The sequence below is a fragment of the Chiloscyllium punctatum genome, chromosome 41, assembly GCF_047496795.1.
Source record: "Chiloscyllium punctatum isolate Juve2018m chromosome 41, sChiPun1.3, whole genome shotgun sequence".
Taxonomy (NCBI): Eukaryota; Metazoa; Chordata; class Chondrichthyes; order Orectolobiformes; family Hemiscylliidae; genus Chiloscyllium; species Chiloscyllium punctatum.
Window position 1 is genome coordinate 54,415,040 of NC_092779.1, and position 25,839 is coordinate 54,440,878.

The 25,839-nt window shown below is 38.4% G+C and overlaps 1 protein-coding gene across 2 annotated transcripts; it reads right to left on the reverse strand.

Moving 5' to 3' along the window:
* Positions 1–6,615: 6,615 nt before the first annotated feature.
* LOC140465079 (uncharacterized protein C6orf62 homolog) lies at positions 6,616–25,839 on the reverse strand. Of its 2 annotated transcripts, none has more exons than XM_072560930.1 (5): positions 24,375–25,839; positions 13,653–13,826; positions 12,191–12,316; positions 11,613–11,747; positions 6,616–8,000 (listed from the first exon to the last, which is right to left on the reverse strand). In XM_072560930.1, the coding sequence occupies exons 1-5, from the start codon at positions 24,501–24,503 to the stop codon at positions 7,875–7,877; spliced, it is 690 nt and encodes a 229-aa protein (XP_072417031.1). In that variant the 5' UTR covers positions 24,504–25,839; the 3' UTR covers positions 6,616–7,874. The 2 variants fall into 2 exon arrangements, with proteins under 2 accessions (XP_072417031.1, XP_072417030.1); XM_072560929.1 differs by having other exon boundaries at positions 13,653–13,829; positions 24,375–25,836.

The window sequence follows — 25,839 nt, forward strand, 5'->3', positions numbered from 1 at the left end:
GTGAAAAATTTCACATTTTGTAGACTCTGCTTTCAACTTGGTCCATGTTGTGTCTCACTGCTGAAAATTAAAAAAAACCAAAAAGTTGTATTGAAAGCCAAATGCTTTTTAATTTAGAACTGCCAGATAATATTCCATCTTAATATCACAGTACACTTTCAATACACTATATTAACTATATGTGACATACATGTATCCTGAAGTCTCCATCAAAATATCATGCAATACTAAAGGCTGTGATGTCATCAGGTTGGGTGGAGCAAATGCAACTTCAACATTATCTCTTTCAGAATTATTACCTATGCAACAGGGGATACGTTAGCTCAGTTGGCTAGAACAGCTGGTTTGCAATGCGATCCCTACAGAGTAGGCTCAACTTCTGCACTGGCTGAAGTTACCATGAAGGACTTACCTTCTCAATCTGTCCCCGCACCTGACAGTTGGTGATTCTCAGACTAAACCACTACCAGTTTCCCTCTAATGAGAGCAGCCTATGGTCGTTTAGAACAATGCCAACTCTACCGATATGACTGTTTCAATGTGAGTACTTCAGAGCGGTTTGAGTATATTAATGATATGTCAACTAGCTTTACGGGATGCTTCATGCTTCCTAAGTATAAATGGAAGCCTGTGCTGAAACCCTCATTGTAAAAAGCTTAATTCCAAGTAAGTCTAAGACTTACAGTTTGGATTTAGGTCATTTTTTTTCTACAGTTTATCTTTGGCATTATTCAAGGCAAAATTTGAAAAAGAAAACTCTCTTCCTGCATCATATTTGCTGTTTTTTCACTTGAATTATGTCTCTCCTTCTCACTCTTCCATGTATGTCATTTCTCATTCACTCTGAGTTCATTTTCAGGTTCTTTCCTTATGTATACCACACTATATTACTGGAAGATTGTGTGCAAGGATAACTGAAAATGCAAAGCACAAAAGGAGAAGTTAACAATTAAGTGTACATTGTTTATCCGAACTGACAAACATAATGCTGTGGTATTCAGTAAAATCATGGATTATCATCTACCTTTAAGCTCAGCTACGTTTTCCTTCACTCGCCCTTTATCCCTGGATTCCCTTTGTGTCCAAAAATCTGTCAGTCAGTATCTGATTTGAATATATTCGATCAATAATCCATACTTCTCTGAAATAAATAATTCCAAAAGTTCACAAACTTTTGAGTGGACGAAATTCAGCTCCTCACAGTCCTAAATGGCTGTCCCCCTTTTCTGAGACTGTTTCCTAGTTCTAGATTTCCCAGAGGAGGAAACATCTTTCCTATATGATCCTATCAAATCCTTTAAGATTGTTGTTTCAATAAGGCCATTTCACGTTCTTGGAAATCCAAAATAAATGAATGAAGAGAACAAACCTCATCCCAGAGATCCTCTGGTGAACATTTATTGCCCTTCTTTGGGGCAATTATGTTCTTTCCTGGGTGAAGAAACCAAATATATTTGCAGTACTCCAAATGTCATTGTACCATCCCTTTACAATTGCCACTTCTTTCTTTTCATATCCTAATCCTTTTGTGATAAAAGACCAACATATTGTTTCTCTATTAATTGCTTTGTATTTGCACAGTAATATCATTTTATACATGTTGAAAGATGCCCAGGTCCCTCTGCATGATACTTTTCATTTCCTTACAATTTAAAAGAAGTCTGTTCTTCTATTTTTCCTAGACAGCTTCACATTTTTCTGCAATTATTCTCCATCTGCTGTGTTCAACTGCTTACTCATTTAAACTGTCTTTGTGTTCTCCTCAATCTAATTTTGCAGCTAACCTTTTATAGATATTTTCTATTCAAGATGTTTTTACGTTTCTCTGGAGTGTGTGGAATTTGAACTTTGAGTCTTCTGACTCGGAGATAGGGACGGTACCACTGTAGCACAAGAACCCACAGATAACACTGTATCACAAGTAAAGTTGGGTATGTTACATTTAAATGTCTGCTTTAAGTATTTGAAATGGACTGTAAACAGTTGGGATCCAAGCACTGATCCTTGTGAAATCTAAAATGTTATAGTGTAGGAGGCAGCTATTTGGCCGATTCTATCTGCACCACTCTCTTAGATAAGAAACATCTAAATGCCACTTACCTGCCTTCTCACTACAACCTTACACATTCTTCCTTTTTACATAATAATCCAATTCCCTCGAATATAGTTTGGACCTGCTTCTGCCACACTCAACCAGTCTATTCTGAATCATAATGACTTGGCACATGGAAGTTTTTCCTCATGTAGCTTTTACATATTTTGCCAATTACTTTAAATTTAGGCTATCTAGAACTTGATCCTTCCACTGGTGGGAATAGTTTATCTCGATCTATTTCATCTACAGTGATCATGATTTTGAATACAGACATCAAATCTCCTCTCCTTCGTCTCGAATTTTTCATCCCAGAACCATTTCTGTAAATGTTTTGTACACTCTGTCTAATACTGTGACATACCCTTTCTAAAGTTTGGTGCCCAGGACTTAACGTAGTACTTCAGTTGAGGCCGAACCAGTGTTTTACCACATGATTAGCAGAATCTTGGTTTTGTACCCTGTGATGCTTTTCATAAAGCCGAGGATGTCCTATACTTTATTAACCACTTTACCAACCTGTTTCGTAACCTTTAATGGATTTGTACACCTGTCCAACTAGCTCTCTCTGCTCCTCCACTCACTTTAGAATTGTCCCAAAAATTTTATATGGTCAACATTCTTCCAATCAAAACAAATTAGTTCACAATTCACTGTAGTAAATGCCATCTGTTACTTGCCGACCAATTCCACCATAATGTCTCTGTTCTTTGAAGTTCAGTATTCTCTTTACAGCTCACAATACATTCAAGTATTTTACCAACAGGGTTTGAAATTGTGCCCTATATAGCAAGGTCCTGATCATGAATATCAGGGAGATCAGTTATCCAGGCACTGGCTGCAAGAGAACCCCACTATAAACGTTCCTCCAATCTGAAAAACAACAGTTCAACACTTAGTTTCCCGTTGATGAATTTTGGATCCAAGTTGGGAGGAACGTGCTAACAGAAGTAGACCATTCAGTCTGTTGGGCCTGCCTCACCACTCAGTATGATCATGGCTAATCAAACACTTCCATTTATTTAACTCACCCCATGCCCATAACCTTCTGCAACACAGATTCAATATATCAATCTCTACCTGAAACATATTCAAAGAATGAGCCTCGTCTGCCCTTTTTGTGATGGAGAATTCCAAAGGTTCATAGCACTCCAAGTAGAATAATTTCTCATTTGCGACTTATGTGGAATATCACTTATTTTTAAACTGTGCCGTCTGGGGATTCCCAGATTCCCCAAAGAGGAAACGTCTTATCAGATTTCTTCCTGTGTGAAAACAGACAAAGAAGTCATTGAATTTGTTATTTCTCTTCCCCTTATAAATTCTCCTGACTGTGCTTTTAATAGACCCATATTTGTTTAGTGTCAAAAGTTTGGTGCTGGAAAAGCACACCACATCAGGCAGCATCCAAGAGCAGGAGAATCAACATTTTGGGCTCTTCATCAGGAATGTGTGTGTGTGTGTGTTGGGGGGGGAAGAGAATCAAGTGGGCTGAGAGATAAATAGAAGTGGGGTGGGGCTAGGAGTCAAGGTAGGTTGGAAGACAATAAGTAGATGAAGGTTGTGGTGAAGGTGATAGGTTGGATGGAAGATGGATAGGTAGGACAGGTCAAGAGTGGAGCCGAGTTTGAAGGTTGGATCTGGGATCAGGTGGGAGGTAGGAGATTTGGAAACTAGTGAAGTCGATGTTGATTTGAAGGGATGCAAGGCTGAAGATGAAGTGTTCTTCCTCCAGGCAGCGGGTGGCTAGGATTTGGCGGTGGAGGAGGCCCAGGATTTGCAGGTCCTTGGCAGAGTTTTCTTTTAGCAAAATATTTCTTCTTTACCTACTGATGAAGCTTTTACAATATTTTCATATATTTTTTGCAGATTACATTCATATTCTATTCTCCCTTTTTTTTCCTCGTCCTGCTTTGTATTTTATATAAATCTCTCGATCCTCAATGTTATTTCAAGCAATGTTGTAAGCCTTTCGATTTAATTTTATCTAATCCTGAACATCCTTTGTTAGCCACAGTTGACTGACCTTTTGAGTTTTTGCACCTTGAAGGAATGCATAATTGCATGTCTTAGAGCAACAGTTCTTTCAAGACTATATATTAAAGAATATATAAACTTTAAGACAACGGCAGAGGAAGGCTTCTGAACCAGAGTTCATCCACTCTGACAGTTTTTATTTCTTTTTTCCTTGCTATTTTCTTTCCAAGTTTTTTTTTAAAGCTTTCCTTTTCTCCACTTACTTTCTGGAAGGAGCACAAAATGGCTGGTGTTCCCAAGCATAACTCTTGGCAGTCAATGACATTGCAACTTGTTCAAAGTCCAGAGCTTGGAAGCACAGAGGTGGCCGAGTGGGACTCCAGCAGGAACGTGGGAGCAGGTAGCCCAGGTAGTTGGTGGCAAGATTGGGATAGGCAGGCCAAGGCAGCTGGTGACGAGAGGTGTAGGCAGCCTCCAGGAATCAGCAGCAAGAGCAGGAGCAGGCAGCCCAGGGTCATAGCAGTGGCAAGTGTGAAAATTGTGAGCCCAGCATGGGCAAACACTTATGGACTGTGGTATTGAACTTGATTCTGTGTGTTTTGTTTCTTTGAACTGTTACTTTGGTTTTCCACTGTTTAGTTAGAAGGACTTTAATGTTTAACTTCTTAAACTTTATTCTTGTTATTTTTCCTGTTTTGTACCTCAGTACCTTTATACCAAAGTGCCATCTTAAGTGGTAACAAATTCACACTAATACAGTGAAATGTTTATGACAAAAGAAAAATTCAATACAGTCATGCCTATTTTCTGAATCTGCTTCAGCTAATTTATGCATTGTCTTCATAATTCTCTTTATTCAAATCTAACACCTTTATTTCAAAATGAACTACTTCACTTTAAAACATAATATTTTATTTATTATGGATATAATGCTAAAAAAGGTTATTTCACAAGATTGCCAATTAGTTTTTTTCTATTACATATCTAAAATAACATCCTCCAGTTGACTCAACATACTGCTCTAGAAAAACCATCCCGAACACACTCCATAAACTTATACTCCACAGTCAATTGGTTTATTCAGTCTGTAAGCAGACTGAAATCACCTACGCTAAGTATTTGCCCTACTACACACATATCTCTTTAATATCATGACCAATTAGCCACTACTATTTAATGGCCTATAAACATCTCCAATCACTATCTGCTATCCCTTGCCTATTCTTAGCTCCACCCAAATTCCACACATTGTTCCCAAGAGATCATCCCCCTCTAACATACTGATATTGTCCTTCATCAGTACAATTCCAAACTTTTCCTTCTTGTCTGTCAGAGATACACAGCATGGAACAGACCCTTCAGTCCAATTCATCCATGCTGACCATATATCTAAATAAATCTAGTCCCATTTGCCAGTATTTGGCCCACTCTTATTCACATACGCATTCAGATGGTTTTTAAAATGTTGTATTGTCCCAGCCTCCACCACTTCCTCTAGCAGCTCATTCCATACAGGCATCATCTTCTGCATGAAAATATTGTCCCTTAGGTCCCTTTTAAACCTTTCACTTGTCACCCTAAACCCATGTCCTTTAGTTTTGAACTCCCCTACCCCAGGGGTAAAAAACCTTGGCTACTCACCATAAATCCCTCATGATTTTATAAGCTTCTATATAGGTCACCCCTATTTATTCCTGGTTTTTGCTTGTTCCCAGTTTACCAAATCATCATTCCATACTAGTATATATGCCCTGTGCTGTAATTTTATTTATTATCCTTTATAGAAAGTCTTATGATATACCACATCCATTAGTTCCCTTTAATGACTCTGCTAGTAAAATCCTCAAAAACTCAGTATTATCAATTTCCTTTTCATAAATTGATGTTGACTCTATCCAATCAGAATAATCTTCAAAATATCTAGTCATCACATTCTTGTTTCTTACTTTAAATTCACCATCACATAGCACGTTATTTTGTGGTATGATATCTTTTAGTAGTTAATCTTGGATTCCTTTTCTTCTTCCGGTCCATTGTCCCATTTACTAGCTTACCATCTCTTGCATATCTGTTCTGATGAAAAGTGATCAACCTGAAATGTTTTAACTCTTTCTTAACAGATGCTGCCTGATCAATGTTTCCAGCAATTAATTTTTATTTCCAGCATCCACAGTATTTTGCTTTTGTACTTGTGTATATTGATAGACAGTTCTCCACGAGACTTGCAACTGTCAAAATTAAGAACCAGCTCATGAATGTCGACATTTTATTCATATTATTGTTAAAGGCAAACAGGGAAACTGGAGATGACTCTGATAATAACAATGACTTCCAATTGCTGCCTCTGACTTAATATTTAAACTACATTTTCTTGATTGGATGTTTATTGCTAATAACTTCTTGGTGTTAGTACAATACGAAAATAATATCCTTTGAACCAACCAGAAACTGTAAAACAGTAAAATGGTGTAAATCTCCAAACACAGTTATAGTATATCAAAGGTTAGTCAAACCAACTTTCAAGATACACATCAGACAATTCTGAATAAGGATTAAAGATTTATTTTCATTTTTCCAATTCAACAGGTGAGTACAAATTTGCTACTGGTTAGCGCTGTTCTTATCTGAAGTGGCAGGCATGCATAAATAACCCCAGAAAGCTCAGACTTCTCACAGCTCCACAGAAAAGCTATTTCCTCATCAATTCATCTCGGCAGCCTGCTTCATGTTAATTGCACAAGCTCAAAATCAAGTCTTATAAACAATCCCCTTAACCAAATTGAAAGACTGCAGAAGATTTTTTTTAAAAGAAGCAATTTTAGTTGCATTTTCTTGAATGCAAGTACTGGTAATTTCTCCATTAGTTATTCTAATTTTTACACAGTTGCGTTATCAGCAACCAGCATATTTGCACCATCTTTCTACCTTCATAATAGTTCCAAACTTGCTTTTTAGTAAATCAGCTGCTCAGCTACAGGAAGGCTCTTTTTTAAAAAAAATCCAGTAACAATGAACTTTAGTGACGATTTTGTAGCTGTTTTGCTACTTTAGACTCCAGTTCTGTTACCTGCAGTTTGGCCATTGTTAACCTGCTAAAATCTCCAAAGAATAGAAGGAAAACTCCTTTGTACGTTTATATAGCAACTCAGGGAAAGAGATCCAAAAAGAACACATCAGCAAATGTAGCCCACACAAAGTACAGGGGCATACATTACACAAGAATTTTTTAAAAGAATATTTTAAGATTTCTTTCCCCCCAACCCCTTCAGTTGCTTGTCATTAAATTATGATCAGTATATGCCCAATATAAATGTATCTATCAGGACCATAAAGATAGTGCTATTCAGCTTTAACGCCCTTCATCTTTACAACATACAAGTTGTATCTTTTAATTGCTGAAATCCTTGTCAAATGCACTTCCCACCCCAACATTACGTCTTAATATCCAAAGTAATTGTCAGGGTACATAACCAGCACAAGCGAGAAGACTATTATGTACATTTCTGGTATGTATGCATCAATGTATAACACTCTTCAAATTTCACCTTTTTGTTTTCCACGTGGAGTTGACACAATGCAGATTAACTGCAAAGCAGCCTATTACAGTGAATGTGCAGGCAATACATTAAAGAAATAAAGTTCTGAGATACGTATAATGGAAAAAAAAATAAATTTCAAGATGAGTATGCTTTGTAACAGACTGTTCTTTTCATGAGTGGAGCATTTTAAACTCAGAAACAAAGATGAAATGTGAGTTCACTGTTGTTGGCTCTTATGATCTTCCCTATTTTGCTGGCTCCTGCCCCTAATCTGGCATGTAGGGACGGAGGTGGTCCTCAATGGTTCCAACTCCCCAACGAGTAAGCTGATCCTGTGGCAGGTAAAGACAGACACTGCACAACTTGAAAATTATGGCCTTAGTTTTTGGAGTCTGAGAAACAAAAACAAAAATAAAAATCCATGACTGTTCAGATACAAAATAAATGACTTCAAATTTAACATACAGCTGCCTTAAGTGTAAATCAAAGCTAGATCACTAACATGCACCTATTTCAAAAGTCAGTGTGCAGAGTTTGGAAGAACTGCACTGATTTTCTTTGAATGCCCACATTGTCTGGAAGTGCTCAAAGTTCAAGGGTCACAAGATCTATCTAAATGTGTTCCAGGCACCTTCAACATATTGCGATAAGTATTTTTATTCTTTAAAGCCCAATTTGATTAAGTTCAAGTTACTTTGAACTTACAGACCAACCACAGATTTAAATTGCCTCATTCACTTTTTGAGCAACTTCTCATTTAACTCACTCACTTTCTTCATATCAAAAGTGTGGTGTGGGTACACATATGGACTTCAGTTAGGTTTGTTTCTTTGTGAGATACATGGAACATACCTTGTTCCAAACCTACTCAGAGTCCTCCCCACACACTTCTCCAGTACATCAATGACATAGTCGGTTCTGCATCCCTCTCATTCAGAATTGGAATGATTGATCTATTTTGCTTTCAACTTCCACCCTCTCATCTTCACCTGATCCATTTGTGACTTCTCCCTTCCTTGACATCTCTATTTCAGTGGGTAGGCTTGCCACTTCGAACGCGACGGACTTTTGCACTTACCTGGACTATACATCTTGACACCCTGTTTCCTAAAAGAACTCCATCCCATTTTCCCAGTTTCTCTGCCACATCTGTTATGATGTACCCTCTACTCAGGGGACTTAAATGTCCATTTTTTTTTCTAAATCAAGGGTTTCCCTATTTCGTAGTTGACAGGGTCCTTCATTGTGTCTGGCTTCTGACCTCAGGCCTTCTCTTTTCCAAAATACCAAAAGGATCCTCTGATCCTCACTTTCCACCCCATCAGACCACATCCAAAGGATCAGTAGCTGCCATTTCTTTCATCTCTTGCAGGACACCATCAACAGACACATTCCCCTCCCCATCGCTATTAGCTTTTTTTTAAAAAAGGGACAGTATCCTCTGGTCTACTCCTCTTTCACTCCCAACAGCCCCCCCCCCCAAAAATACCTTCCCATGCAATCACAATAGGTGTATCTCTTGCGCATTTACTTCCTCCCTCCTCACTATCCAACTCTCCAGATTCACCTTCCAGGTAACGCAGCAATGTACTTGGCCTTCACTCAAATCTAATCTACTAGATTCACTACTCATAATGTGGTCTCCCCTACATCAGGGAGATGAAATTCAGACTTTGCAGAACACTGACATTCTGTCTGTAAAAGTTACTAAGTTTCCAGCTGTCTACCACTTCAACAGATTGCCATTTTTCCTGGCCAACTTGTGTCTCTCAGGCCTGCTGCAATGCACCAGCAAGGCTAAGCACAAGCTGAAACAACAGCATCTAACTTTCCACTTGAGGGTCTTGCAGGCTTCAGAACCCAATATTGAGTTCAATAATTTTAAAGCTTGAACATCTCCTTCTGTGTCCTCTATCCACTCACCCCAAGCCATGTCATGTGGGCTGCTTTCAGCAGAGCAAACTCATTTCACCTATTCATGGTCCCCAGAATCAGCTTTTCTCCTTTCCCTGCTATCAACCATCCTTTCATCTGCCCAACTTTCTCTTTCCAGGCTCTGCCTTGACTTGTCCACTCATTCCCCTAACCCCTCCTGGTCATCTACGTAAAGGTCACCTTTTCCTAGCCATTACCTTTGAAGGGTCACTGAACTCAATTTTATTTCTCCTTGCTCTTTACAGATGCGGTCAGACCTGTTGAGTTTTACCAGCAATGTTTGTTTTCGTTTAAGATCTTTAGCATCAGTTCTTCGTTTTATTGAATTTTTGTATTTATCAGCTTTGGGACCAACGAGAAGACTGCACATTGATGTGGAAAATAGCTCGATTTACTGTCTTGGGGTAGTACCAACAGGATTTCAGACCATGAAGAATGCATTATTACATCCATACATTAATGCAGCGCTTTACTACACCAGGGAAGAGAAATTAAACTAAATTTGAGATGGAAAACATATTTTTGGCAGGGATGGATAAAAATTCCTACATTTAAAACATTTGGAAATAAATTCTTGCTTCTACATACAGCTAAGATGATAGCTTTCTAATCGCCATTTCGATTAGCCCACACCAATATGCAAACAGTATAAGGCAAAGTCCAAAGTCTCCCTGCAGGAGGAAAAAAAATGCACACTGGCTACAAATCCAAATTAGAATGCTTCCTTCTCATTAAAGAAATTGCTTCATCTTATTTAATGAATACAACAGTACCACGTTTATGACAGCGTTTGCTTGAATAGTGAGAAACAATTAAAATGAATTCCATCCAGTCCATTGAATTCCCGAGTCATTTTAGATTAGATTAGATTACTTACAGTGTGGAAACAGGCCCTTCGGCCCAACAAGTCCACACCGCCCTGCCGAAGCGCAACCCACCCATACCCCTTACCTAACACTACGGGCAATTTAGCATGGCCAATCCACCCTGACCTGCACATCTTTGGACTGTGGGAGGAAACCGGAGCACCCGGAGGAAACCCACGCAGACACGGGGAGAACGTGCAAACTCCACACAGTCAGTCGCCTGAGGCAGGAATTGAACCCGGGTCTCTGGCGCTGTGAGGCAGCAGTGCTAACCACTGTGCCACCGTACTGCCCTACTACTTTATTATACTTATAAAATTCCTTCCAAGTTGTCTCTTTCTCTTTCACTCCCCCATCTCTGCAAGATTTCTCTGTCTCTTCTGAGACCACACTGCATGTGTTAAAGAGACTGAATTCAATCTTCGATAGCTCATCCAAGTTTCCATTCACACTTAAAATCTTATAGTCAGTCAGTATACCCCAAGAGATGGTGAACATACAAAGTACACTACACCTAATCTCATCTCACCTAATCTCTCTCTCTCATTCTCTTCATAACCCTCACCATCCAGAGTCAAATGCAGCATTTCAATTCTGAAGGTCTGTTATTAGGTGGAACCTTAACCAAAATTAGTAGGTAATTTCCAAGTTAACTCTTTAAAAATACTGAAATTATCCAATCTGAATGTATTAAAAAAAAGGCATTCTGCCAAGTCAAATTAGACAAACAGCTTTTTTACAGCAAACAAATCTGCAAAAGAAACAATCTCATAAAACAAGTCAACAAATTCACACAAATCTGAACTGCCTCAGAAATTCTACTAAGAAAACCTATGAATAATTAAATGGGATGGTAAGAGAGGAACTGTTACACAGAACGGTTGCTAGGATTTGGACAATTCCACCAAAATGCTGCTACAAAGCAAGTTCAAAGTTTCAGGAATTCCTTGTGGTGTCTAGGTAATCCTGTCTCTCCAAATCAAATAAAATTTGATGGATGGTTTAAAGGCCAATTTATAATGCAAACCATGTGACTTTAATTCACAAAACATAATTTACAATAATAATCAAACAACCAAGCATGAGACTACTTAATTAAAAATGAACCATATATCACTATTTTCACATGCCCTTAGTTAAGCAATAGTTCAAGTTGAAAAACTTTCGGAAAAAAAAGCACCAAGAAATCAACGTTATAATCACCTGCAAGTGCTGCCGATCAATGAACAGAAAGATGGACTGGCATGGGTTGTTTATGATGAGTCCTGCCTTATCCTTCCGGCTAAGTATGTGCAGAAACTGTTTCTCATAATCGCCATGATGAAACTCAAACTTGGCCTGCATGAACAGCAAATATTTTACAATAAATGGCACTGAAAGATAAAATGCGTGATTCAAAAAGTATCCAGTAAGGGATTGTGGTACTTAGCATCTATAAAATTGTATCCAGAAAAATGTTGATGCTGTCAGAAGAGACAATATGAAAAGTGAGGGAAAAAAAAGCAACAGTACCAGTCAAAATAACATTGCAGGTACAACAGACATCCATTTCATCAAAACGCAAGTGACATGAGTGATGTTTGAAATAAATCCCATGTAGTCAGACACAAGTAAATAATTTGCAACATCTGTACAAAAATCATTGAACCAACTGAAAAAAGCTAGCAATTGCCAATATGCTCAGGAAATTTACAGACAAGATCAATTTTTCCCAGAGGGAAAACGACATAAGACAGAATGAGTTCTACATAACTGTGTAAGAATGTGCAGTGAACTAGTACCTGAACAGGCCTGAAAGGCTCACCATCTGTACCTTTCCACTTGGAGAACAGGAGACAGACCATCTTTTCTATATCATTCCGTGGCCAAAGGATAAAGTCCATCTCCTGTGTACAGCCAATTACATCCTAACAGAGGAGGGAAATTCCCACATAAGCATTAAATAATGTTTTTAACAGAAACAGTCACTACAATTTCAGTAACCCCAATCGGAGCCATATTTCCTGATCAAGTTCGATAATTTGGGTATAGCTCAAAACTACAATATAATCTGAAGGTCAAAGGCATTGTGTATTCCAACACAAGTTTCAAGTGCCTATCACAGTACTCTTTATAATCCAAAAGGTTGGAAGCATCTTTTATTTTCAGTGACAGCCTACATAACAATCCAAATGTTCTTTTGTGAGTTAAAAATTTATCATGAGTATCAAAATTATTCCCAAAATTAAATTGCTCCCCACAGATGAGCATATTCTCAATTATTCTCCAGATTACATTTTATGGTTAGTCAATATCTTTGTCACTAGGAGCAAAAGTTTCAGGGATTCCTGTCTCTCCAAATCAAATAAGTCTGTTGAATGGTTTAAAAGGCCAATTTATAATGCTGAGATTGCATCGATGTGAAGTGACTTGAACAATTCATAAAGATAATCGATTATAATTATCAACCAACTTAAACATGAAACGAATTACTAGAAGTTGTGATTACTGCATTGCATCAATACAAAAATCTACAAGACTCATTTAAAGGTAGATGTTTTTTCATATTTGATTAATTAGATTGCAAGATCAGCAGCATCAAATATTGAAATTTTTAGTCCTAATCTTTTCAGATTTCCTGAACTACTAATTCAATTTCGAATTAATAAAGAACTACTAATTTTCTTAGTTTTGTTTTACTGGCATCACCTATGTGTTTGATAAATTGGTAACAGAAGGACGCAAATGTATAAATAAGTCAATCTTGTTAGAGAATAAAAGTACTTGGCTTTACCCAACACAACTGAATATCAATTTCAGCAACCACGGTTGTACAAAAATATTGAACAACAGCAAAATATTTGCCTTAATGGTAGCATTCCCCACTCTGGGTCAGAGTTTGGAGTGGCCAAACCCCACTTTGACAGACAAACTCCATCTCCAAATTTCAGGTCAACATCAAGCTGGATACTAGATACGGCTTTGATGCAATACAGAAACAACAGAATAAGGATAAAGTCTGCATTAGAACCAGTGGTCATACATGTGCAAGAACATTAATAGTTTTTCTTCTATTGACAAAAGATGGTTTAATAAAGCATGAGCCTCAAAGTAAAGAGCTGCTATGTCATTCTAGTATTTTTCATTTCAATTTTTGATTTCAAGTTTTTTTTTTGCGTTACCAGATGTGAGACTATGTTCTGGTCTAAAACAAGTCAGAACTTTTAAAATATTCTAGTGAAATAAAAAGCATCATTTACTCACTCTGCGCATGGACTGGTAGCGAGGTGCGTGAAGCTGCACTACATCCTTCTGCAACAGCTCTATGGAACTGTCCAAGGAGTAGCTGGACTCCCGTACGCCTTTGAGGATATTTTCTTCATAGTTATTGGTCATAACTGGTACCACTTCAGCCACTTCAAATAGTGCCGACTTTTTCTTCTTTAAAAAAAATACTATAAATCAAACTCTTTAAAACACAAAGAACCAACAAAATTTTCAAATTTCTCTTTTTAAAAGTATCAAAGCAGAACATCTTAGACCGAAACTGTAATATTTAGACTGAACAATGATCCAACAGTTAGCCCTTCTCACACCAGGGATGAAAAGAACACATTAAGAACAAAACCTCATTTCACAAAGGCCTAGTTATTTATTGAGCTCAAGGACAGTGATTTGTTGTATATTGTCCCATGTTGGGACATTTCTTCTTCAGATTTATAGCATTCACTTCAATTCATTGTAGCATTTTTGCCTCAAAAGACTTTGAAAGCAAGGGGAAGCTTACAAAACTAAATTATAGTATTAATCCTGGTTAGTTTACAAGGCTTAATTTTCAAGATTGAAGACAAAAGCTTTAAAATAAAGCAACTGACAATTTAGTTCATGCCATCATGAATTTAAAGGAATAATTTCCACTCAAATAATTTTCAAAGAAAACTAGGACTAATGCTTTGTTTAGAGGTAAAATGAAAGTCAGCATGAAAAGAACCCAACAACAACACATGGAATCAATTTAATTCAGAAGAATCAGTCAAATAGTATGCATGCGTGTGTTAACAAGATGAAAAGAGGAGATGCAGATTACACAATTAAATAGCAAGTGCAACATGGAAGCATGATTCAACGCTACCAGATGTTTATCTTGTATTCAAACAGAATTTCTGCTTTCACGTGCCTGCTCTACTACAACAGCATTAGTTTCCCCTCCTTTATCCATCTATTGATTTATCTGTTAAACTGTCAATTTCTCAGCTTCAAAAATGCATGCCCATCTGACACCTCAAATGCAGACTGTATAAGTCCCAGCTCTTCATTTCTAAATTCTGCACTCTTCTGAAACAGAACCCCACAGCAAGAGTCAACATTAAGCACATTGCTTCAAGAGTCAATTCACTAAATTATGAAATATTAATATGGACAAGTCACAGAACAGAGCATTTCTAGTTGATAGAGCTTAACTGCAATTAATCATGACATGAATCAGGATATTATTAGAATATAGCATATCTTTGGAATGTTGTAAAAGTTCTAAAATTAAGCTTTTGACCATAATTGACATAAGAGTTCTTGGCAAAAAAAAGTCATAGTTAAAATGAGATTTTGTGATACTGAATTCAATGTTTAAGTGTCACTACACCTTCTGACGTAGTGCTTGCCATACTCTTATCCTGCTCAAATGTTTAAGGTGGGAAAACCGTATACCATGAGGAATCTCTTTCACAGGAAAAAATGAAAATAAAAACAAAATACTGCAGATGCTGGAAATAAACAAAGCACTGGAGTAACTCAGCAGGTCAATACAGTACAAGTCATTTACTAATAATATCATTGAATTCTAAATGATAAATATTTGATATGGTTATGAATGTAGACAATTAGTAACCTACAATCAATCAGAAAACTTTCCTAAATCTAGTTCCTCCCTGTAGGTAAATATTGGTACTGAAATCAACCAATACAAAATTGAAAAACTGGAGTTTACAGCTTCCAATAAGAATGTATGATTACCCATAATCTAGTAAAACCTGCTTCATGGTCAGAGACAGAACAATGACCAACTCTTTCTGACCACTTTCTCATCTCCACTCTCCAACATCGTCTCATTGTCCTTTGTAATTTTCCATACAATTCCACATGGAATTAGGCTCACAATGATTTCCTATCCTGGATCACATGGATACCAGTAAAGCTTCAACTGCACACCATGTTTTATATCCTCTTTTTCCATGCATTCTTCCTGTAGGATACGAACTAGTTACATGGGCTCAAACGCAAAAGTATATGGGAGTTACTAGTCAACATATTGATTGCAAGGTCTAGCTGAATCACAAATGCTATATTGCTCATTCTCCAAGCTTAAAACCACTCCATTTGACAGGAAAATCAAGGGAGACGATATCAGCCAAAATAGTAGTCAGATCTTATGGGGTAAGAAATGCTTGCATATGGTAAGACAAGCCGAGAAAGCAGTTAAGAAAAAAAAACACACATCCTTTGGTTTTTTTAAAAAAGGGAGACAGAGAACCAAGTCAAGAATATAACCAGTCTGTACCCAAACATTCTGTCTTTGAAAGCCTTCCATTATTCATTTACTGCTTTAACCGATTCCAATCCACCTGGACCAGATCCTTTCAACTCAACTCCTATCAATGACTACTTTCAATTTGATTAGTCCTTAGAAAGGGCAAAAAAAAATCCAGAATATCATATCCTACATACAATGTTCCATATCGAGTCATTAATGGCACAGAACTACAGGTCATAATTTAAAAGTGTGGAGTCACCTATTTATGACAGCTGAGAAATACTTTAGAGGATTTGAACCTTTTAAATGCTGTTCCTCAAAAGACAGTGAAAGCAAAGTCTCTAAATTTGTCTCAGGCACAGACAAATGGATACTCGATAAGCAAGGAGTGAAAATCTTCTCCACACAATAAGGATTCAAACTTCTTTGATAGAGTACAGTGATCAGAATTGGAAATAGTTCTCCAGCCATGGCCTGACTAGAGCTTTAAGGATTTAACATAACTTCTCTGCTATTGCACTCAATGCTTCTAATATCAAAGCCTGGAATCACACATTCAAAGATTTATGTACATGCACACTTGGGTCTTTGTTAAACCCTGCATACTCTTCAGAACTGTGCCACGAAGTCTATATTAGTGTCATGTGCCAACTCCCTCTCACTTCCTTTCATTAAATTCTAAAAACACATTCTGCAGGCCAACCAATGTTGCACTCAATTGATACCTTTATTGTCTGCCACTCCTCGAAGTTTGATATCAGTAAGTTTTGCAATTTTATGCTACATTCCAATATCGGAGTCACTTACCTATATTTGTCAGAAAAAAATGATCGACGTAACACTTCAGGAACACCACTGCCTACTAGTCTCCCGTCTGAAAGGTAACCATTTACCACAACTGTTTTTGGTCCTTCCACCAACTTTTTTTAAAACCCAAGTTGACAAATGGCCCTCCTATACCTGAAGCCCAATTATTAACTGGCCTTTTGTGGCATTTTATGAAACACCCCCATTAAACCCATATAAAGATGGAGTAGTAGCTTGGTGATACTTGTAAAATAAAATTTGATTGAGCTCACATCTGTTGTGCTAGTATTTAACTGACTTGGCTAGAAGATAAAGAAGCCACAGAATTCTTCAAAACTCTAGTGACCTATTGACAGAAGTCACCATTGAAAATAAAAAAGTTAGGTCCTTAACAAAATAAATAGCATTGCACTTTAAAACTAGCTTACAAGAAAGGCACATTACAAATCATTCGCATTAAAAAGTGACTAATGACAATCCTTGGTACAAAGTTAAAAAATCACAACATCAGGTTATAGTCCAACAGGTTTATTTGGAAGTACAAGCTTTTGGAGCACTGCTCCGACATCAGGTAGCTAGTGGGAGCAGGATCATAAGACACAGAATTTATAGCAAAAGATCCAAGTGTCATACAACTGATGCAATGTATTGAACAAAACTAGATTGCTGTTAAGTCTTTAATCCCTTAGAATGGGGTTGCAGGTTTCAATTCATTAATATGCAAATCCTAGAATCTTGATCCTTTACTATAAATTTTGCGTCCCAAGATCCTGTCCCACAAACTACCTGACAAAACAGCAGTGCTCTGAAAGCTTGTACTTCCAAATAAACCTGTTGGACTATAACTTGTTGTTGTGAGATTTTTAACTTTGTCCACTCCAGTTCAACACCAGCACCTCCACATCAATCATTGGTAAGATACCCAACTCAAAAAGAACGCAAGGAGAAATTGAGGACTACAGATGCTGGAGATCAGAATCGAGAGTGTGGTGCTAGAAAAGCACAGCAGGTCAGGCAGCATCCGAAGAGCAGGAGAATCAACGTTTTGGGCATAAGCCCTTCATCATGAATTCCTGCCGTGCTTTTCCAGGAGCACACTCTCGGCTCAAAAAGAATGCCACAAAATTGATTTTGGTCAGAAAAAAATTGTAAGATGGATTTTTTCCCCCTTTTTATTTATGCATGCTTTTCACCCAGTTTCTTTTTAAAATTATCTTCCCTTTATTGTTTGCCAATGTCTTTGCCATGCAAACCTCTTGTGCCTGGAGGTATAAACTGGTTAATCACAAAATGTACCACCCAACTATTATTCTGCTGTTTTAGCTTTTACCAGATTTGCTCAGGATACTACAGGAATCTGTCTCAGTCCACTGATGTCAGCCTTTCCTAAATCCAGAGTATTAGCTTCCATTTCATATTGTTCCCTTCCATTGAACTTGCTGAAAAATAACAGGTTATAATGAATTCCTGAAATTGTAAATAGATAGGCTGAAGAAATTCAAACAGTGGACTCATCAACCTTCACTTAGAAACAATCCAGCAGATGGAAGCAAACCATTTCAACAAAGTCATACTATGTGTGTTCAACCAATTGCTTGAAAAAGAGTACTGCAAAACAGCTAAGTGAATCTGTTAAAAACAAGGAAAGATCAGTGCTCAAGGAGCATTAAAAACAATGACAAATAAAGAGGTAAGACAGAACATGGAACCTAAAAATATCTTGGGGTAACTAATGTTGAAGTAGGATTAGAGACACGCCAAAATTAAACAAAACAGCAGTAGTAACGGCACTAATGAGTAACAAATCTCCAGGCCAGATAACTTCCATTCTAGGATTCAAACAAAAAAGAGGGAGAAAACATTGCAGATGTTCCAACTATATTCTCCCAAAATTCTATTATTCAGAGTCATTCCTTTAGACTGGAAAATTGTGCCTATCATTCTGCTATTACGAAAGATGAGAAGAAAAAAAAACAACGTTAACCGAGCATTTGTTGAGAAAGCATTGGAACCGAAGGTCAACGAACACCTTGAAAATGTTCAGCTGAGAATGAACATGGACTCTTAAGTCATGAGTCATGTATATTTTTGATAGCCAGTCTTTACCTCGGTATACACTTATTCACAGAATGAAACATTACAGATTTATCTTGATTCCACTCAGCTTGTGCCAGCAAGGTTCTCTGATTTTCATCAGTCTGTTTAGATATGTTATGTTATCTTCATAGTCATCACATCCAGAGATGGAATTTGAACCTAAACCTTCTGTCCCAGAAGTAGAACCAATACCACCATGCCACAAGACCCCTTCACATGCATGCACTTGACCTTAATTGTATTATTTGAGTTTATGTATGAAAAACCTTGCCAAATATTTTGCAAAAATGCTGAAGCCAGAGTCAGGGAAATCACTATGGATGTTATTTATATGTACTTGCAGATGGAATTTGATAGAAGAGACTGTTAGCTAAAGCTGAAATGGTGAAATTGAGGCAAATGATTAATTTGGTTAGGAGATTGGTTGAGCAGCAGGCAACAAAATAAGAAATAATGGGTAGATACTTGGTCAAGACTGGACTGACTCATGGTACCTCAACACAATTTTTTATAAATGACTTAATTGACAGGACCGAAGGCTATCTAAGTTTGCTAACATAACATTAAATCGTATCTATCTAGACACTCAAATGTCTGTGGACATGCACTGTTTCTGTATATACTAATGTAAAATTAAAGATACTAATAAATTAAATGAATAAAATTATAGAAAACACATTTCAAGGGAAATAAAAGAAATAATCCACTTTGGATTGAGAAAAACAAACATGTTTAAAAGCACTTTTAACACCCTAAAGCACTCGAGGCACTTCCAACAGGAATACAAAACTCCTGCGATAAGTTATTACAAGGAGAGATATTTGGGCAGGTGGCCAAAAGCTTGGTCAAAGTGGGTTTTAAGAGGCACCTTAAAAAAGGAGGAAAATGACTTCAGAAATCTGTCTAAACAGCTAAAGACACAGTTGCCAACAGTGCACTAATTAAAATCCCGGAAGAAGGATCCAGAATTAAGAGTACAGATATCTGACAGTTATGGGGCTATAGGAGATAAGAGGGAGGAGTAAGACATTGTTTACATATAGGCTTGGATTAAGCAAACACAGAAGCTGAAGGAATGGAACTTTTAGGACATGGACAGCAGAGTTTTGTTTGAACAAGTTCAAGAGTCATGTTTGTAATAAATACATCACTAAGGTTGCAAACAAGCAACTGAAAAAGAAGGGATAAAGTCAATGACTCAGAGCAAAAAGAATTGCTTTAGTTTTCCCAATATTAAGTGAGAGAAATTTCTGCACATCAGTATTAAAGCTGGACAAGAATTCTGACTACTGGAGAACTTGAGAGAAGTAGTCATGAAGTAGGGTTGAGTGTCAGAGAACATCAAAAACAAAAGGAAAGAGACTACTTTCTAATTGGTGAGAAGCTAGAAACAGTGCATGTCCACATACATTGGAGTGTTTAGGTAGATAAGATTAAATGTTATGAAATGAAACAGAAAATAATCAGAAAGGCTGTTCATATCAAACAGAATAGAGGATTAAATGTTAGGCTATGGCTATACAAAGTTGCAACAGAATCGGATCTGGAGAAGCGGAGTACCACAAGGATCGGCGCTGGGTCCACTACTTTTTGTCATTTATATAAATGATTTGGATGTGAACACAGCAAGTAGAATTAGTAAGTTTGCAGATGACACCAAAATTGGAGGTATAGTGGATAGCGAAGAAGGTTACCTGACAGTACAATGGGATCTTGATGATATGGGCCTATGGGCTGAGGAGTGGCAGATGGAGTTTAATTTAGATAAATGTGAGGTGCTACATTTTGGAAAAGCAAATCTTAAAATGACTTACACACTTAATGGTCAGGTCCTAGGGAGTGTCGCTCAACAAAGAAACCTTGGAGTACGGGTTCAGGTTTCCTTGAAAGTGGAGTCACAGGTAGATAAGATAGTGAAGGCCGCATTTGGCATGCTTTCCTTTAATGGTCAGAGCATTGAGTTGGGAGGTTGTGTTGCGATTGTAGGCCACTTTTAGAACATTGCGTGCAATTCAGGTTTCCTTCCTATTGGAAGGATTTTGTGAAACTTGAAAGGGTTCAGAAAAGATTTACAAGAATGTTGCCAGGGTTGGAGGGTTTGAGCTATCGGGAGAGGCTTTTTCCCTGGAGTGTGGGAGGCTGAGGGGTGACCTTTTAGAGGTTTATAAAATCGCGAGGGACATGGATTCAAGAAATAGACAAGGTCTTTTCCCTGGGGTGGAGTCATCCAGAACTAGAGGGCATAAGTTTAGGGTAAAGAGGGGAAAGATATGAAAGGGACCCAAGGGGCAACATTTTCATGCAGAGAGTTGAGCTAGTATAGAATGAACTGCCACAGGAAGTAGTGAAGCATGGTATAATTGCAGCATTTAAAAGGCATCTGAATGGGTATACGAAAAGGAAGGGTTTAGAGGGATATGGGCCAAGTGCTGGCAAATGGGACTAGATTAGGTTAGAATATCTGGTCGGTATGGACAAGTTGGACCAAACAGCCTGTTTCCGTGCTGTACATCTCTACAACTCAAGTATTTAGTTTTGGACACTATACCTTTAGGAAGGATATACCACCCTTTGAGGAATTAAGAGTGGAGGCTTATGAGAATGATACCTGGATACTAAGGATTAAATTAAGTGCTGGAGTTAAGTCTATTAAGATTTGATTTTGACCAAAATTAATATAAGCAGACAGGACAAAAATCAATATAATTTGAAGAATCTATGACAACGGACATTCCCAAAAAATTTGCATCAGACCCCTCAAAAGTGAAATTAGGAACTATTTCTGCAGACAAAGGGAAGAAAAGTTTGGAACTTCAGAAAATGACAATTCAAGGTATTTCAATTTTTAATTTTAGATCAGTTTGACAGATTCTTGTTAGCGCTGGGTATATGGACAAAATTCACTTAAAAGATATTTGGCTGTTTCGCAAGTCATTCACTGAAAGGCAAACAAGCCTGTCTGGCAAAATGGCATGTTCATGTCCCAAGATGGTGATGAAAGCTGAGAGAGATGTCTGGAGTGATTACAGGTACATAATGTGGTTTCCGCAGTGTGAAATAACACTCAAATAAGTACATTAAAGCAGGTGTTCAAAAATGCAAAGTAGATATCTACAAATTTGGTTGTCTAATTGCCAAATTGACACTAATTTGAGACTACATCGTGCAACTTTTGTGGAGATGAAGTCCTGCCCTCACACTGAAAATACTCATCATGAAAAGGGACAGATTTCAAACAGATGATTAGATTAGATTCCCTACAGCGTGGAAACAGGTCCTTCGGCCCAACAAGTCCACACCAACCCTCCGAAGAGTAACTCATCCAGACCCATTTCCCTCTGACAAATGCACCTAGCACTATGGGCAATTTAATATGGCCAATTCACCTGACCTGCACATCTTTGGACTGTGGGAGGAAACCGGAGCACCCGGAGGGGGCCCACACAGACACAGGGAGAATTTGCAAACTCCACACAGGCAGTCACCCGAGGCTGGAATCGAACCTGGGACCCTGGTGCTGTGAGGCAGCAGTGCTAACCACTGAGCCACCATGCTGCCCCAGTTAAGACTGGGCACCCACAAGGCACTGTGGGTCATCAACAGCAGAACTGTACTCTAACACAGTCGTTAACCTAGTGCCTAACATATCCCTCACTCAACCATTTCCACCAAGCCAGGGGATCAACTCCCACTCAATGGAGAGTATAGGAGTGCATGTCAAGAGCAGCACCAAGCATACCTGAAAATGAGGTGTCAACCTGGTGAAGCTACCAAACAGGACTACTTGTGTGCCAAACAGCACACATAACTCTCTCTATCACTTAAGAGATTCCACATCCAACTAATCAGATCTAAGCTCTGCAATTCTGCCACATCCAGTCATGAATAGTCGTGGACAATCAAATAACTCACTGGAGGAGAGAGCTCCCCAAATAACCCTAATTTCAATGATGGAAGAGCCCAACAAATCAGTGCAAAAGATAAGGTTGAAACATCTACAACAATCTTCAGCCACAAGTGCTGAGTGGATAATCCATTTCAGCTTCCTCCAGTGGTCCCCAGCATCACAGATATCAGTCTTCAGCCAATTCAATTCACTCCACGTGATATTTTAAAAAAAAAGAGTTGGTGGCAGTGAATATTGCAAAGGCTATGGCCCCTGATGCATTTTCAATATTGCCAGAAATTAATGATCCAGAATTTACCACTCTCCTAGCCAAGTTCTTCCAGTACAGTTACAATGTTGGCATCTATCTGACAATGTGGAAGATTGCCCAGACTATGCCCTGACAAATCCAAATGAGCTAATTACTGCCCCAGTCTCCTCTCAATCATCAATAAAGTTATAGAAGGTGTACTATCAAGTCACACTGCTCACCAATACTCAGTTGGGTTCCACCAGGTTCACTCAGCTCCTTATTACAACCTTGGTTCAAACATGGACAAAAGAGATGAATTCCAGAGGTGAGGTGAGAGTGACAGCTGTTGACAATCAAGGCTGCATTTGACTGAGTGTGGCATCAAGGAGTCCTAGCAATACAGGAATCAATGGGTATCAAATTCTCTGCTGGTTGGAATCATACCTGGTATGCAGGAAGGTTGTTGTTATCAGGGGTCAGTCATATCAGCTCCAGGACATATCTCTGCAGGAGTTCCTCAGGGCAGTGTCTTAGGCCCAACTACCTTCAGTTGCTTCATCAATGACCTTCCTTTCATCATAGGTTCAGCACAGGAGATGCTTGCTGATGATTGCACAATGTTCAGTACCATTTGCAACTTCCAAACCCAAGTCCAATTCCATCCAGAAGGTCAAGGTCAAAAGATACATGGGAACACGACCACCTGCATGCTTCCCCCCAAGCCACTCACTATTATGATTTTGAAATATATTGCAGTTTGTCCACTATCACTGGGTCATAATTCTGGAATTCTCTCCCTAAGGGCATTGTGGGTCAAGCTACAGCACACAGACTGCAGCGGTTCAAGAACGCAGCTCACCATTTTAAGGGCAACTAGGGGCGGAAAATAAATGCTGGCCAGCCAGGAAAGCCCACATTCTATAAATGAATATAAAAACAAAAGTAAGCATGTGAACATACGAAGGGACAAGCCAGACGATAGGAAAAACAACAGGAGTAGGTCACGTAAATGGAAGCCATTCTACTAAGCAAGTTTTCTCAGTACAATATTTAAAGGTTATTCCTCACTTTGTGCTAAGGGTGAAGCATTAAGATTAGATCGAAGCTGAACTGCGAATGTTATTAGATTTAATCAAAAACTAATTTTGGAACAAGGTAGTGCATAACTTGGATGTTATATACCATAGTGTGAATTCACAGCTCCAAATAATGTCAATGAGACTCTGTCTGCCTGAAACTAACAATGTAGCTTTCAGAGATTTGAAACTTCAGGGAAAATGCAGTCTAATAATAGAACTTAAATAAAAATTCAATATACTTATTCTCATGCCAATGTTAAAGAATTTGATGTTTGGTGGGTACAAACCATTAAACTTTGATGATGCCATGTGCGCCAAGACTAGATAAAATTCCTACCTTATCTTTGAATACAAAGGCAATGTACATCTTGAAGTCAAACTGATCTGCCAGAGATTCATTCTTCTTTTTAAGTTGAGCACGCAGTCGGTTCAAAGTCTGGTTCTTCCGAGAGTTTGGGTCACCCATTTTGTTTGGATGAGTGGCAACCCTGTTTCTAGCTTAGCAGAAACTGACAAAATCTAGCAGGGGCAACTTCTCTCAAAAGAAAACAGCGCAACAGAACAAACAAGTCTGGTAGTGCTAACTGAAAAAAAAAATTCTACCACAACTACTAGACCAGAAAGTCTAAAACTGTGTTGTGCAAAAACTTAGGATAAACGTAGGCCAGAGTCCAATCATGATAACAGTCCCTATATATACATGGTTTCATGAGTGCAGGGATTAGACTGTGTTTTTAATTCACATTAATAAAACCTACAAAACAAAGCAATCCAAATTATGCTAGATTTTAACCTGTTGAACTAAAACTAGTTTACAATGATGGATGCCAATGAATCTAACCAACAAATTAAACACCTAACTGTAATTTGTGCGTGCCCAATGATGACACAGAAATGATGCAGCCAGATCCCATGTTTACACACTAGCCAGGATTTTGCCTTCTTACACTAAAATCTGCCTGAAAACTCTACCTACAGCCTCTGACATGGCTGTCTTCAAACATATTGGACTAGATTTTTAGTTGTTTTAAGGTCTGACAATAAAAGGGAGAGAGGAAGATTGCACTGGCACATCAATTACATGGCGCTGCTCATTGGCACCTGGGCACAAACAAACAAAAATCCAAGCAAAAGGCATTTCTACTTTTATCAAAGAGACGAATTCAATCGACACCATGGTGGCAAACCTTTACCCCGTTTCCTGACATTTCCCTGCACTGAAAAACAAAACAAAAAAAATTAAATCATTTATCATGTTTGTTCCTTCAGACCCCTGCACTCAGATGTTGAGCTTCTGCTGTTGCCTTTTTTTGTTTTGGTTTTCTCTTTTCCCTCCTTTCCTAAGCTGTTTATGTTTAACATATATATATAATTTATTTATATATATATATATATATCTATTGCAGACCAACGTTCAATGTCACTCTCCGCCCATGTCAAGACGAGACCACAAACCCGGTCAAACCCGTCAGTGTGAGCGAATCGCGCTCTCTGCGCTCTCGGTCACCCATACTCTTAAAAAGCGGGCTATTGGTTTGAGAAAACCGCACAAAGAAGCGGCCTGGCCCTCGGCTACGACAGCCTGCCTCGGGCTAGATTTCCCAATCCCTCCCTTCTCGACGTCCAGCTATCGAGCCCTAACCCACTCCTTCATGTATTAATACAACAGCCCTCTGTGTTTCTCCTCTCTCTCTCTCTCTCTCTCTCTCTCTCTCTCTGCTCCTTGCTGTCAGCTCGAGCCTGCTGCCGCTGCTCCCGGTCCCAGTCCCGGTGCCGCTCCTCCACCACCTCTCCAGGCAAGA